Source organism: Carassius carassius, chromosome 15 (assembly GCF_963082965.1).
Source record: "Carassius carassius chromosome 15, fCarCar2.1, whole genome shotgun sequence".
Classification (NCBI taxonomy): Eukaryota; Metazoa; Chordata; class Actinopteri; order Cypriniformes; family Cyprinidae; genus Carassius; species Carassius carassius.
In genome coordinates this window covers 17,680,683-17,694,794 of record NC_081769.1, presented here as the reverse complement: position 1 = coordinate 17,694,794, position 14,112 = coordinate 17,680,683, and the positions used below count along the sequence as shown (strand labels likewise).

The 14,112-nt window shown below is 38.8% G+C and overlaps 1 protein-coding gene across 3 annotated transcripts in view; it reads left to right on the top strand.

The window, feature by feature from the left end:
- The window catches only part of ddr1 (discoidin domain receptor tyrosine kinase 1), a 29,725-nt gene that overhangs the window by 7,048 nt on the left and 8,565 nt on the right, over positions 1 to 14,112 (top strand). For 2 of the 3 annotated variants that reach the window (XM_059567698.1, XM_059567696.1), the window contains exons 2-10: positions 3,433 to 3,585; positions 5,479 to 5,581; positions 8,123 to 8,351; positions 8,446 to 8,593; positions 8,725 to 8,827; positions 9,806 to 9,992; positions 11,867 to 12,116; positions 12,553 to 12,666; positions 13,357 to 13,404. In XM_059567698.1, the coding sequence (XP_059423681.1) occupies positions 3,489 to 3,585; positions 5,479 to 5,581; positions 8,123 to 8,351; positions 8,446 to 8,593; positions 8,725 to 8,827; positions 9,806 to 9,992; positions 11,867 to 12,116; positions 12,553 to 12,666; positions 13,357 to 13,404 (1,279 nt within the window). In that variant the 5' untranslated portion in view covers positions 3,433 to 3,488. The remainder of the gene's footprint in view (positions 1 to 3,432; positions 3,586 to 5,478; positions 5,582 to 8,122; positions 8,352 to 8,445; positions 8,594 to 8,724; positions 8,828 to 9,805; positions 9,993 to 11,866; positions 12,117 to 12,552; positions 12,667 to 13,356; positions 13,405 to 14,112) is intronic. The other variant, XM_059567697.1, reaches the window with a different exon arrangement.

Here is a 14,112-nt window from a genome sequence, read left to right as displayed (position 1 = left end):
AATTTTTACAGTTTTTACAGTGTTTATTCTTTACTCTTTTTTTTTTTTTTTGCTGAAATATGATCCAAACACTTATTTGTGTCATGTAGTAATTTTTTGGGAATTTTAATTATGTATTTTTTTTCTTCAAGTTTGTCTCTGTCCCATCTCATGGGGATTTTGAAGATGGATGTCAGCAGTGATGATGCGTCGTGTGTATTGATGATGTGATATGTTGTTTGCCCAGCCGTTGTGTCCTTAGGGTTATACAGTAGACTCAAAAACACCCACACTGTAAGCATTTATGAGATTTGCTTTATCAGCAGGTCTGATACTGACAGTTCTTGATGTGCTTGTGTGTGTGTGTGTGTGTGAACTTGCTTAAGGCAAGTCAGTTAAAACTTTCTCAAAAAGGGTTTTGTTAAATGGAGCTGAACTGACGAATTTGCTGTGTGAAATTCCCTAGGGCAGAATCACACCCAGAGTGACCTCAGTGGTGTCAACCTGAGTTATGAACCACATTGTTACTATATAATGTATAGGGCTTCGGATTGACTTTAGATGTATGCAGTGAGTCATTTGAGTGTTTAAGATCTTCATCTGTTTGAACGCAGTACATAGGGGTGTTCTTTCCAGCCTGGTTCCTATATGGCTCCCGCAGGACTAGATCAGCATATTTATAACCTCTGGGGAGGTTTAGCTCATTCAACCGCTCCAGCAAAGAGCCATGAAGCTAATGCTGCTATATAGAAATGTCTTTCTTAGTAGAACATGAAATGGATATTTATAGGGGAAATGAAATATCAGATCAAACTTAGCATGTAAACTTAGCATATAAATTTGCGTTACCTTTGAATTTAAAGCAGAACTCATTTCCTGAGTTTTATATTTTTTGATGTTTTCCCCCTTTTCTCCTTTGTGCTCAGGATCCAAGGTTATACAACTGCAAGCCAGAATATTCTTGCAGGCAGTGAAACCGTGCACACACACATTTGTGTACTAATGAAGATTTAGCCAATTTGTTTGCTTTCCTATGAGTGAAAAACAGTGCAGGTCATTATGTCAGTCTCTACATAAATCTTTGATTTGATAAGTTCATACTATTGTTTTTAAGATTTGACTTAGATGAGGTAATGTTGCAGTGCATAATAAAGTTACCAGCCAACTGGCAATTATCTCTTTCTTGCCAAAGTCAATTTTTACTTTCATTGGTGCTTGGCGAGTATTCATTTTGGACCGTGGTCTCAGTTCTCCCTCTCAATAATTTTGATTTGCTTAATTGAAATTGTTGATAGGTTGCTAAGGTTACACAACAGTGATTGCACTTATTGTCAACAGACGTGATAGGATTCATAATGCCAACTGTAATAAACTCAAACTTGCGTTACAATAGCAAATAATTTGACATACAGACTGATATTTCTCTCTCTCTCCCTTACTTTCTGTTTTCCCTGGGTTTTGGAAACACTTGCAGCCTGTGTGTGTTGGCCACCGCCTGTCTCGAGCTCAGGACAGCTGCACTGGCTGCTGCACTCGCTCACACACACACACACACACACACACACACACACACACACACACACACACACACACACACACACACACACACACACACACACACACACACAGAGAGAGAGTATGTTGAATATGACAAGCACACACTAACACACAGTCCATTAAGCTGGGTCTATTACATGCATGCCTCGTCTACACCTCTTCCACACCTCCTTTCAGATTCTACTCTCTTCTACACTCTTTGTCCTTGTGTCTGCACAGCTGTGCATCAGTTGTCTGTCTCTCTCTGAGAGCCCAGAACCAGCGCTGTCACTCCGCACAGGACAGCTGCCATCTCACACAGACACAGACACACACACACACACACACACACACTCACTCACTCACAGACCCCCATTCCATATACAAACACAAATCACATATTCACAGAGACCTTGTTTTAACAGGGATGGAATAACAGCAATGCCAGACGATGCTGGAATAACAGCATATGTGATTAAAAAAAAAAAAACTGTAACTTATCAACAAGTATAACAAGTATATAGCATGTGCATTTAACACTACCAGTCAAACGTCTGAGACAGATGTTTTTCATGTTTTTGAAAGTAGTCTTTTATGCTCACATTTATTTGATTAGTATTGCAGGAAAAACAGTAATATTGTGAAATATTATTGCAGTTTATCTTAAATTTTCTGTTTTATTTCAAAAGGTTTTTTTATTCCAGTGATGGCGAATCTTCAGCAGCCATTACTCCACTCTTCAGTGTCAATTGATCCTTCAGAAATCATCTGGTGTTCAAAAAACATTTTGTATTATTATAAATGTATCAGTTAAAAAAGAAACCTAATGTACGAACACAAATCCCATGTTCACAGAGACAAAGGGTTGGTGTTAATGGAAAACATGGCATGCTGTGTCATTTCTTTTTCTAATGTGTTTTGATATGTGTGTTTATTGGCTTGCAGTATGTTGAGTTTAGAAGAATTCCTAAGCTTGATGGACCACCAGTGTAAATGAAGTGATCTCAAGTGTTTATATAAAACCTGAATGCACTGTAAGTTGCTTTTGATAAAAGCGACTGCTAAATGCATAAATATTGACTACTGATATGTTTTAGAAACAGTAATATCAAACTACCACCGATACCATACCAATGTTTGTGCATCCTTAAAGGGATAGTCAACCCCAAAAAGAAAATTTTGTGATTAATCACTTACCCCCCTGTCTTTCCAAACCTGTAAAAGCTTTGTTCGTCTTTGGAACACAATTTAAGATATTTTGGATGAAAACCAAAATAAATTTAATAAAAAATACTATAATCATTATATATATTTTTTTATAATTATATGTAGTGAACTTTAACAGTAAAACATAAGAGAACTAAGAAAAACTACAGCTCAGAATTACACAAACTATAGCCAGGTATACGTAAGGAATAATTGACGACGGGCAATTGTGTAATTTAGTTTGTTATAGCATTGTAATGAAGTTATTAATTAAGTTATTCGAGATCGAGAGCGACAGAGACACACACAGAGAGAGAGAGAGCTTGTGTGAATTAGGCTAACGTATATATTAACCTGCACTATATAGGCTAACACCTGTTTGTGCAAACTGTGTGACCGTTATTACAGTTAACTTTGCAAAGTGATCTGGAACTGTAATGCGGTCAGGAGAGCTGCCTGGAACTATGTTCGCTTTGCGTTTCAAAGAAAATAATTACACACCTCAGAACTTTCGTCAGCCAATCAGATTCAAGCATTCAACGGCCCAGTAGTATAACTAATAATAAATCAATAGGCTCAAATCAAAAAAAGAAAGAAAAAAGGGTATGTGTATTGGAACGTATAGATTCAATTTATTGCTAAAATGAATGATTAATTTACATTAATACACTTCAGTAAATATAACTGATTCTCTTTCTCTCTCTTCCTCAGGTATGTCTGTAGAAGATAGTTCAACTCTGGACAGGTAACCAGGTGTCACTGTTGCTATGTCAACACAGATGCTGTCGTTGTTGCCTGCCCTCTTCACTGTCCTCCTCGTTTCCTGGACGGGGGCCGAGGACGTGGATTGGCATTTTGACTCTGGTAAGAATGTCAGGTGTTCTGATGGTGTTGTGCTCCTGTCATACATCATAGTTAGTGTGAGAAACACCCTTTCTCAGTTTATTTAACTGTGGTTTTGTGGTCTGACCCTGAGGATGTGTGGGTCCTCCCAAAGTCCTAAAGTCAGATTTCCTTTAATCAGTCTTCTCTCCTGTCTTTAAACTCTTCCAGTCCACTTTTTTGTGTTTGTTGAGGTTTCTAATGTGTTTTTAATGCCTGTGAAATGTTTCTGTGGTCATTAGAAGTCATTATATTCAGTCCCAGAATAAAGGCTTATGATCCATGCGTATGAGCTGCAGTGTTTTTCTCCATGACCGGTTACTGATAGTTAATCATGTAATAAGCTGGAACGTCTGCACGTGTGGCTTGCCAGAGACTGAAAATGGGGGGGATTCACAAAAAAATTAATTGACATGCTACTCTGATAGAGAATTTTCTAGCATGCAAAAGGTGCATTTATGTGGAGTTATAACTAAGGTAAAGCATATTTTTGTCTGAGAATACTTGGCACAATGCTCACATAACATGCCACATGAAGTGGCTAGTGCCGAATGAAAATAATTACAGTACTATTTCTGATCATTTAGCATCTGGTTAAACTGGATTGCAGGTGGCTACTGAATAAGAGTTTTTTTTTCAGTTGATTTAGTGAGGACAATGGGTTTCCTAAGGAGAGAGAGATGAGCATGGAGGTGCAAATAGATCAGGAGCAGAAAATATCTGCATTCGTGTCACAGAGACTGTTTATTGTTGAAACCAGAAGATATCTGCCTTTAATCCAGAAAGACTGTAAAGCACAGCTCTTTTCAGATCTGTATTAGCTGGAGATGTGTGAGATAGACAGATTAAGCATCATGGAGAGAGAAGGAGAGAGTATGGAAAAGAGAAAGCATTTTATTGGCAGCAGAGGTATGATGTAATGAAAAAGGCACCTCTCCACAGTGTGACTCTCTTTGTGTGTGTGTGTGTGTGTGTGTGAGAGGGTCTCGTTGGCTGGGCAGGGTTTGTTTTCCAGCCTTCGCATTCTTATCTCATGACTCACTTTACAGCAACTGAGCACGTCCCCCCCAAAACGTCCCCCATCAGCCCCAGCTTCAGCTCACGCTGACAGGCACACCCTCTGGACTGACACACAGGCTGGACTGACACGTGATCCGTGTGGATGATTTAAGCACTGTTTGTGCCAAGATTTTTCTCTACTCTCCTCATTTCATCTCTTCATTTTTCCTGCTCCATGCGCTATACATCTGTAAGACATTGCTGAAGCAATTCCAACAATGCAACGTTGCAAGTTTGACATTGTGCCATGTGTGGGACTTTATTTAATTATATTTTACTTATCAGGACAAAAAATATGCCAAGAATTCAGACAAGTCTGATAAAACTTTGCTCCAGGGATTAGTTTTGATTAGATTTAGATTTGATTAGAATTAGATTTGTCTTTTATTTTTAAGTTTTAATTTGGTTGTAATTATTTCAGTTTTGTTTTTTTTTTGGTTTATTTCAGTTAAACAAGTAAATTTTGGTATCACTTTAGTATATGGAGCAGTTCTCACTATTAACTAGTTGTTTATTAGCATTCTTATTATTAACATATTGGCTGTATATTAGATATAAAGCACATATTCTGCATGATCATATTTTACATACCCAATACTTATACCTAACAGCTACCTTACTAACTACTGATACGCAGCAAATTAGGAGTTTATTGAGGCAAAAATCATATTTAATGGTTTGTTAATAGCTTAAAATAAAGTGTTTTAGTTCCAGTTCTGTCACAGTCCCGATTCTTCATTGTGTGTCTGTTTCATAAGTTAGTTTTGGAGTGTGTTGTCTGAGCCTGTCTGAAGAGTTTTCTTCTGTAACCCACAGCTAAGTGTCGCTATGCTCTGGGGATGGAGGATGGTACCATACCCGACTCTGACATCACCGCATCCAGCGCCTGGTCCGACTCGACCGAGGCCAAACACGGCAGGTAAGTGTAAACCCATCCTTTCAATTCACACATTGCTTCCTAGTTGCGTGAATAATTCAGTATTCTCACACTGATTTTGTGTTTGTGATTTGTGGTTGGTTGTTTGTGTTTGTGGGCTCTGTGAGGCTCATGAGGGGACGTGATTAGGTTACATGAGATGTCAGTAATGGAGCGTATCCTGATATAGAGCATTAGGTAATGACATTACAGCACTGTCTGTCTGGACTAGACTCTCATACTGCTGAATACAGGCCAATACCACACACACAGTAGCAGACCCAACACACACACACAACTAACACAAAAACAGACACAAAACCACATTGACTAATAAGTTTTGAGGTTAGCGTCACTGTCCCTGCCTGAAACAGATAGAAGCATGTGTGTGCGTGAAGGGCTTTTCTGTTTTTTGGCAGCACACAGATCATGTGGTTGTTATTAAGTCCACATTTTGTTTGAGACAGCAGGGGGATTTTGAACAGAGAGGAGATTTACAGGAAAAATGGACCGAGGGAGAGGAGCAATAGCCTTAAATGAAGAAGGGGAATAAAGAAGAAAGAGGGTGGAGGTTAAGAGGAATGATGGGGTGCTGAGAGGTGCTGAAGATGGGATTTATGGTGGGGATACAGTGCTTTAGGGGTGTGTGTGATGTTTGTATGTTAGGGTGGGTTCTCACACGTGATCTCTCAAAAGAACAGCTGTGTGACAATATGCAGAAGACCAACAGATGCATTGAGAGAAAGACCAAATGAAGAAGAGCTGCAACTAACTGCTATTTTGATAATCTGTTGAACATGTATTCCACATCTGGCACATTGGTGTGTCCTTTAAACAATGTGCAAGGCTTCTGTATAATGAATGTATACTATTAATTGTGTGCATAAATGGTATAAAAAGTATATGGTAACAATTCACCATTCTTTTTTTTCCTACAGAGATTTTGAAAATGTCTTTGAAAAGTTATAAGCTATGAACAAAACCAACCAGCTACGAGGTGAATCACAACATGTCCAAATTTGACTTGAAGCTAAAAAGTATGAAAATATCCGATGCAAAAAGAATGTGTGTTTATTGGGTTTGTTGAAGGGGGAAACAAATCTTATGAGGTATTACAAAAAACATTGATGTAAAGATTTTGATTTGACATATATTACATTGTTTATGCACACACACACACACACACACACGCGCGCGTTAGGTTTCTCTGAATTGTGGGGACTTTCCATAGATTTCTATTACTATCCTTTACAATCTTGCTATAAAAGCATATCCCATCGATAAACAAACAATGTACTTTAGGTCTGTGTTTAAGAGTTTAGAAGTTAATGTTAAACATCGGTTCCCCTGCGGAGGAAATTAATAGTTTTTTTACTTCAAGAACACAATTGATGAACTCTGTGTATAAAGTTAAAAAACAAGCCAACACTCTCCACAAAGGAAAAGCAGCAACACAGATTAAATTACCAAGGAATAAACAATATTACAGAGACACAAATGTTGTTAACTGGTTAGAAGTAGAATGTTCTGCAGGAACAAACCTTGTTTTTTTAGTTTTGTTGCACTTACAATTTCTACATTGAATCTGGACCAACACTGATCTTTTTACTTGACTGAACTGTGATGGTGTAAGTGTCCTAGATCATTTCAAAGTGGACTAAATCTCATTTTGATTTTGAAAAGCTGTGTCTCTGTGACTCTGAGGTCATGGTGAAGATTCAAGGGTGAATCTGAAATGTCTCAGACTGGTCTCAGTTTCTTGTTCTCAGCTGTGTCACAATGAGGTCTCAGTTCGGTGACAGTACCCTCACCTCACTGGGATGTCTTATTTCAGGCACATTTCTCTTTTCGTTTGAGTGTTTGTGGTCTCCACTGTCTGTCATCTGTGTCTCGTCACCTATGTGATATCAGTAGCTGAATGCGGAGACATTCAGTGTTGTTCTTTCTTCTGTGAGTGAGGAACGTTTAGTACAGATACTGAGCCAGCCAACAGCTCAGGCTGTTACTTGTGTTAAAGAGTGAAGTGTGTTAGGTAGTTTAAAAGAGGAAATGGCCTAAATGTCATACAGGTGGTTGTGTGTATGTTTTAGAGGCATACGAGAAAGTGTGACCAGGTAATGATGTTTATACGCAGACCTCACCTTAAACATATCACCTCATTAGCCTGTAGGGTTTTATTTTTATTTTGGGTTGTTGTGTGTTGTTGTATTTTACATTGTTTTGTGTTTTTTGTTTTGTTTCGTGGTGTTTTATTCTTTGTGTTGTATTTTGCTTGCGTGGTGTGTTGCTTATTTTTTTTTTTTTATTTAATTTGTTGTTTGGTTGTATTTTGCTTTTTGTGTTGTTTTTAATTTGCTTGTTTAGATTTGTTGTGGGTTGTATTTTGCTTTTTGTTTTGTGGCGATTTGTTTTGCTTTTGTTTTATATGAGATTTGTTTGAGAATGTTTTCACTGTGTTATTTTCAGGATAATTAATTGTACCATTGTAATTGTGTATATATAGTTGAGCATGTACATAATGCTTATGTTTGTGTCCTGTCCTAGGTTGAGTACTGGAGAAGGGGATGGAGCGTGGTGTCCAGCTGGTCCAGTGTTTCCCAGCGGCTCAGAGTACCTGCAGGTGGATCTGCGCAAGCTTCATTTCCTGTCTCTGGTGGGCACACAGGGTCGCCATGCAGACGGGCTCGGGCGGGAGTTTGCACGCAGTTACCGGCTGCAGTACTCTCGTGATGGACGACACTGGATAACGTGGAAGGACCGCTGGGGACAGGAGGTTTGTAACAAGCCCCCCCCCCCCTTTTTGATTTTTTTTTTTTTTGTTTTGTTAGCAGAATTTGGATCTTAGATATTTTATTTATTTGGCTCAGGTGGTGTCAGGGAACAAGAACACGTATGATGTGGTCCTGAAGGACCTGGGTCCGCCCATCATAGCACGCATGGTCCGCTTCTACCCGCTGGCGGACCGCGTAATGAGCGTGTGTCTGAGAGTTGAACTCTACGGTTGTGTTTGGATGGGTGAGTCCAACTCACGACAAGCAATCCATCATCCTGGTCACACACACTCTCAACTCCATTACATGCACACCAGGCACATTTTGCAATGGATAGATGTTTACCCTTTGAGTTATGTGCTGCTTTTCTGTTAGACGGACTAAAGGCATACACCGCTCCTGTGGGCCATGTGATGGACCTGTCAGGCACTTCTGTCTACCTTAATGACTCCATCTATGATGGCAGTAAAGAGGCAGGGTAATGTAAACACACTATTTTTTTTAAGAATGTAATTTCATACTTCCTGAAAGTGTTTCATATCTGCATGAAAATTGTATGTGTGTGCTATAAAGTTAGTAACTAAAATCATTTAGAAACCACCAAATATAATTTAAAATCATCAACTTGTCTCCCAACAAACAAGTAGGCTGATATAGGGATGGGGATTATAAGATTCCCTTGGACTAAATAAATAAATGATTAATGGCATAAAGAAATAAATGAATACTGTCATAACTGAATAATTGAATTAAAAAGAAACAAGTAAATAAATAAATAAAAAAAATAATTTCTAATAACTTTCTCAAATCAATTATAAAAAATATAAGCTGGGTGTGTTTGATCCACTTAATTGACCGATAAGAGTCATTCGTTTGGAAAGTGTATTTTAAGGCATTCACTTGTATGTTTTTGATTTGCTAAAAAGAACTGGCTCAGAGTACATTTGAAATCATGCTTGCAAAGTCTTTTAGAATTGTAGAAGAATGCACATTCTAGAACCAATGATGGAAGAAAACATTTTATTTAAAAAAAAAAAAAAAAATATATATATATATATATATATATATATATATAAAACAAGAAAAAACAACAATTCTTTGGATCACAACCCTAGGTTCATGCTGTGTGTCAGAAACAAGCAGTTGAAAACTTGCTGAGGTAAACTTCTCAAATCTCACCTGCTCCTGTCGGGCTTAATTTTCTGTGATGTATGTAAAGTCCAGAGCCCTTTCTCATGTATGTATGTGTATCTGTCAGGTGGGGTTGACGAATATTGTGTAGAAACATTCCCAGATGTGTTTTAATGGAGCAGAAATGTTTGCAATAGCTAAGCTAACGTTTGACACTTGCCAGATGTGGGTATGCATGGGAAAGTCCAACATGTATGTGAGCGCATGCATCTGTGTGTATGTGTGTGCACATGCCTAGTGACTTATGTCTCTCTCTTCTCCGTAGGGTGATGTTCGGAGGATTGGGCCAGTTGTGTGATGGTGTTTTAGGTGGGAATGATTTCATGGAGAGTAAAGAGCTGAGAGTGTGGCCAGGATATGATTACGTCGGCTGGAATCGAGAAACCTTGGGCCAGCCCACTGTTGACATTGAGTTTCACTTTGAGAAAACACGGGTCTTTCACACCATGCAGGTCAGTACGTGTACAAGCAGCCAGAAATATTTTTCGGAAAGTTCACCCACAAATTAAAATTGCCCCATGATTTCTTCTTTTAGATGAATACAGTCAGAGTTATGTTAAAAATGTCCTGCCTCTTCCAAGCTTTATAATGTCAGTGAATCGAAGTTGAGATTTTGAAGCCCAAAAAAGTGAATCGATCCATAATAAAAAGTACTCCACACATCTCCGGGGGTTCCATAAAGGCCTTGTGAAGTGAGGCATTGTGTTCGTGTAAGAAAAATATCAATGTTTAAAACTTCATAAAGCTTAATCTCTAGCTTCAGCTAACTGACGTAACATTAATGGATAGTTCACCAAAAAACTGAACATTCTGTCATTTACTCATCTTACTCATCTCTTTCTTCTGCGGAGCACAACATAACAGTTTTTGTCCATAAAATGAAAGTCATTGGAGTCCAAAATATTAAAATAATTCCATTAGCATAAAAAATATATTTTCGAAATATGTTATTTTGTGTTCTGCAAATGAAAAAAAAATAAAAGGAAAAGTCATATAGGTTTGGAACGACTTGAGGGTGAGTAAATGATCTGCTGTTCAACTTTCCACTGTGCCAGACGGCAGGCACTATCCCAGAATTCATCTCTGTCAGTTAGTAGGGGCAGTAATGAAGCTCCGCCTCAGTAAAACTGCCCTCAGGAGTCTGTCATTATCCTTCAACCCTTTAATGAACATTTGATTTGTTTTTGTTCGTCTTTCTGCCTGCGGCTTTGCATTTGTGGTCGTGTGTGATTCTGAGAGGCATCCGAGGCTTTTGTATCCAATTTGTGGCACCATAATTATTTCTTTAGTTTGTTATTTGCATGTATGTGTGTTTGTGTGAGTGCATTGTAATTTTTAAGGGTCTTTCTGACCAGGAATGAGAATTTGTTTGTACCACTTCTGGCTCTTTCCGGTCTCCAGAGAGCATTCTCGTCATTCATTTCTCCCATAACATAATTCAGAAACGCCATCATCCTCCCATGTCGCCCTGTTTTTCCTGCAGCTTCCCACTGTTTTGAACACTTCCTCTAATACTTGCTTCCTGCAAGTCTTGCAGCAGATTCCCAAAAGATACTAAGAATAAGGACCAGACGTTTCATTTCCCATGACAACAAGCGTTTGTTCACGTGCCTTTGCGAGATGATTTATGTTGCTTCTCTGTGCTCACTCTCCCAGACCATTGTTTAGATCTGCAGTTTCAGAATACAAGCCAGCCTCACTGGCACTTTTCCTCTACAAATCAACCCCCCATTGCTTCAGGAACTCCAGTGCAAAGTTTGCCACACACAGAGAATAAATCATTGTTGGATTTACTTTAAAACAGTTCTCACTCAGAAACTGCGAGTTCATTTCACAAATAATAGATTTTTAAGTACAAATCTGAAAATGGTATTTTCCTGTAGAATATACTCAAACAATGTTTACAAAATATTTTTTACAGGGCAGCCCACCAAGGCATATATATGTGTGTGTGTGTGTGTGTGTGTGTGCGAGAGAGAGAGAGAGAGAGACTTATGAGATGTCACCATGATAGCTTTTGCTACGTGTTAACCTCCTGCACTGTTGTAACAGTTAGTTTTGTTTTATGTATCAATAAGCATTTGCACACATGTGCGCAGCAGTTACACGTTGACCTAACAACACCATTAATGTCTAACCTGTCACATTATTTATGTTCTTGCCCTCCACTTTTCATTCGCTCGCTGTGTCTTTTTTCTTTTTCTTCGTTTGTGTAGTAAATACTTTTCTTCTCATTTCTCTATTGTTTCCACTGCTCTTTATTTTTGTTCCCTGCAGTCTTGATGTGTCTGATTGCAGTTTTTGTTTTTAAATCTTTGTGTTTCAGGTGCACAGCAATCACAGACACACTCAGCATGTGCGGGTGTTTAACGAAGTGGTGTGTGAGTTTAAGGCCAGTCTGTTGAGCCCGTGGGCGGAGCCTGCGTTCAGGCTTGAAGTGCCACTGTCTGACCTGCATGACCCTTCGTCCCGCACCATCTCACTGCCGCTCGGAGGACGACCGGCGCAAATTCTGCGCTGCCGTTTTTCTTTCAGTGACCGCTGGCTCCTCATCAGCGAGATAAGCTTCTACTCGAGTATGAACACACACACACACACACACACCTGACCTCTCACAGCAAAGTAGTCTGGCTCATTAGCATTACAGTGCTGCAGCCACTTTCAAGTATATACAAGCAGTTTATTATGTATCAGACTTATTACATACACCGGATTTGTTTTCCTGTTTAATGCAGTTTGATGGTTGAGCTGGTTGAGTTTTTTATTAGAGAGTTGTGTAAAAACCCTGCTTTAAACCAGCCTAATGTTATGATATAAAATTACCCTAACTAAATAATGTTCAAAGTGGGTTCAAAGTGAGATTTTGTGTCACATTCACTTTGAGACCCGTACTTGATGGGTCTGTAGATAAGACAGAGAGCCAGAATGATCAATATTCATGCTGTATTCGAGATAAAGCCTGCTTATCTCATTCTTTCTATCTCCATTACCTTTTCTCTGTCTTGTCTCCAGTGCCATTTGATGATGGATCCATCCTTCCTCCTCTGCCTTCCTCCAGCACTCGTCCTCTCAATGCTACTTCTCCTCACACCCCCAGCCCCACAAACGGAACCAGCAGCCCCACCGGTGAGTCGGACGCATGTCAACCCATCCACAAAGTGTGTGTGCCATGCACAGCCCTGCTATGTTTGCATTAGTGCTGATTGATAGTATTGGAATCGCAAAGATTCTCATGATTTTGGTTTCGTAATGATTTTTTATGATACTTTTAGTATTTTTGGATGTTGCCCATCTCGATAATTGTTTTAAAATACTTGGTAAAAGTACAATACCGCATCACATATAAGCACACACTTGTGTGTGTGTGTGTGTGTGTATTGTTTTTGTAGAATGTATTTTGCTATGTACAAGCCAAAAACAAAGCTACTTATTTTAATATAGTAATCTTTAGCATATTGTGTGTAAATATACTGTATATGAATAATAATAATAATAATACTACACTTAATTACAACAAATACTCTATAAAAAAAAATTAAATTAAATAAAAATTTGAACCAATGATACTAAATATATTAAAATATAATAAAATTGAAATTATTTCATTTTTTCTGATGGAACCATTTCTTGATTTACAACCCTATTTATGGGGTTTATTTGGAGAATTGTTGAGAAAATGCATCCTTACAAACTGAAAAGGCCTAGCTTCATCCCATCCTCACAGTCTGCCCTCCCTCATCTTTCAGCACTCCTAGGTCAATCAGCCCTATCTCTCTAATTCACCCTCTTCTGACTTGTACACCCTCATTTTTCCAGACCTCCTCATGACCATTACTTCACTGCTGCCCAGCAGCATACCAACAGGTGAGAGAGAGAAAAGAGAGAAGGACAAGGGGAAGAAAAGAGTACCGTCTCCAATACTTGTTCTTACGTCTTAGATTTTTATGGCATGTTTACCAGTACAGAGGCCTTTTATGATGCTCCCCTCTAAACTTCTTTACAACTGAAAACCCTGCCCTCATAAAATCCCCTGAGAATGTGGTTGCTTGTTGTGTGTGTGCATGCATTTCAATCTTGAAGCCTGGAGAGAATGTTTTTTGCATGATTCTGATGTTCTTTTTTTTCCTTAACTTTAACAATGCTCTATTGTTTTGAGCGTTTCATATAGCCAAACTCATAAAGGATCTTTGTGGAATTGTTCCAGCTGTCCTTGCTCTTGTCCCTCTTTGATTTAACTTCAGTTCCCTCAACTTTAGGACTGTGCCCACTCTCACAGCTCATTTACTCCCTTCAAAGCTTATTACAGTCCCCCAAAACAACAGCTGCCTCCTAAATTTACCAACATAAGAACACACACACACACACACACACACACACACACACACACACATACACCCAAACACAGTGTATAAGAAAGCTTAGAAAGCAAGTCAAATCACACAAAGTGTGTCACTGACCATGAAGGCATTTACTTATTACTGCTCCACCCAGCACTAAGATAAGAAGGTGGCTGTAATGGACAGATAAGCTTTGGTTGTACTCTTTAAACACTCTGTATGTCTTGAAATGCCT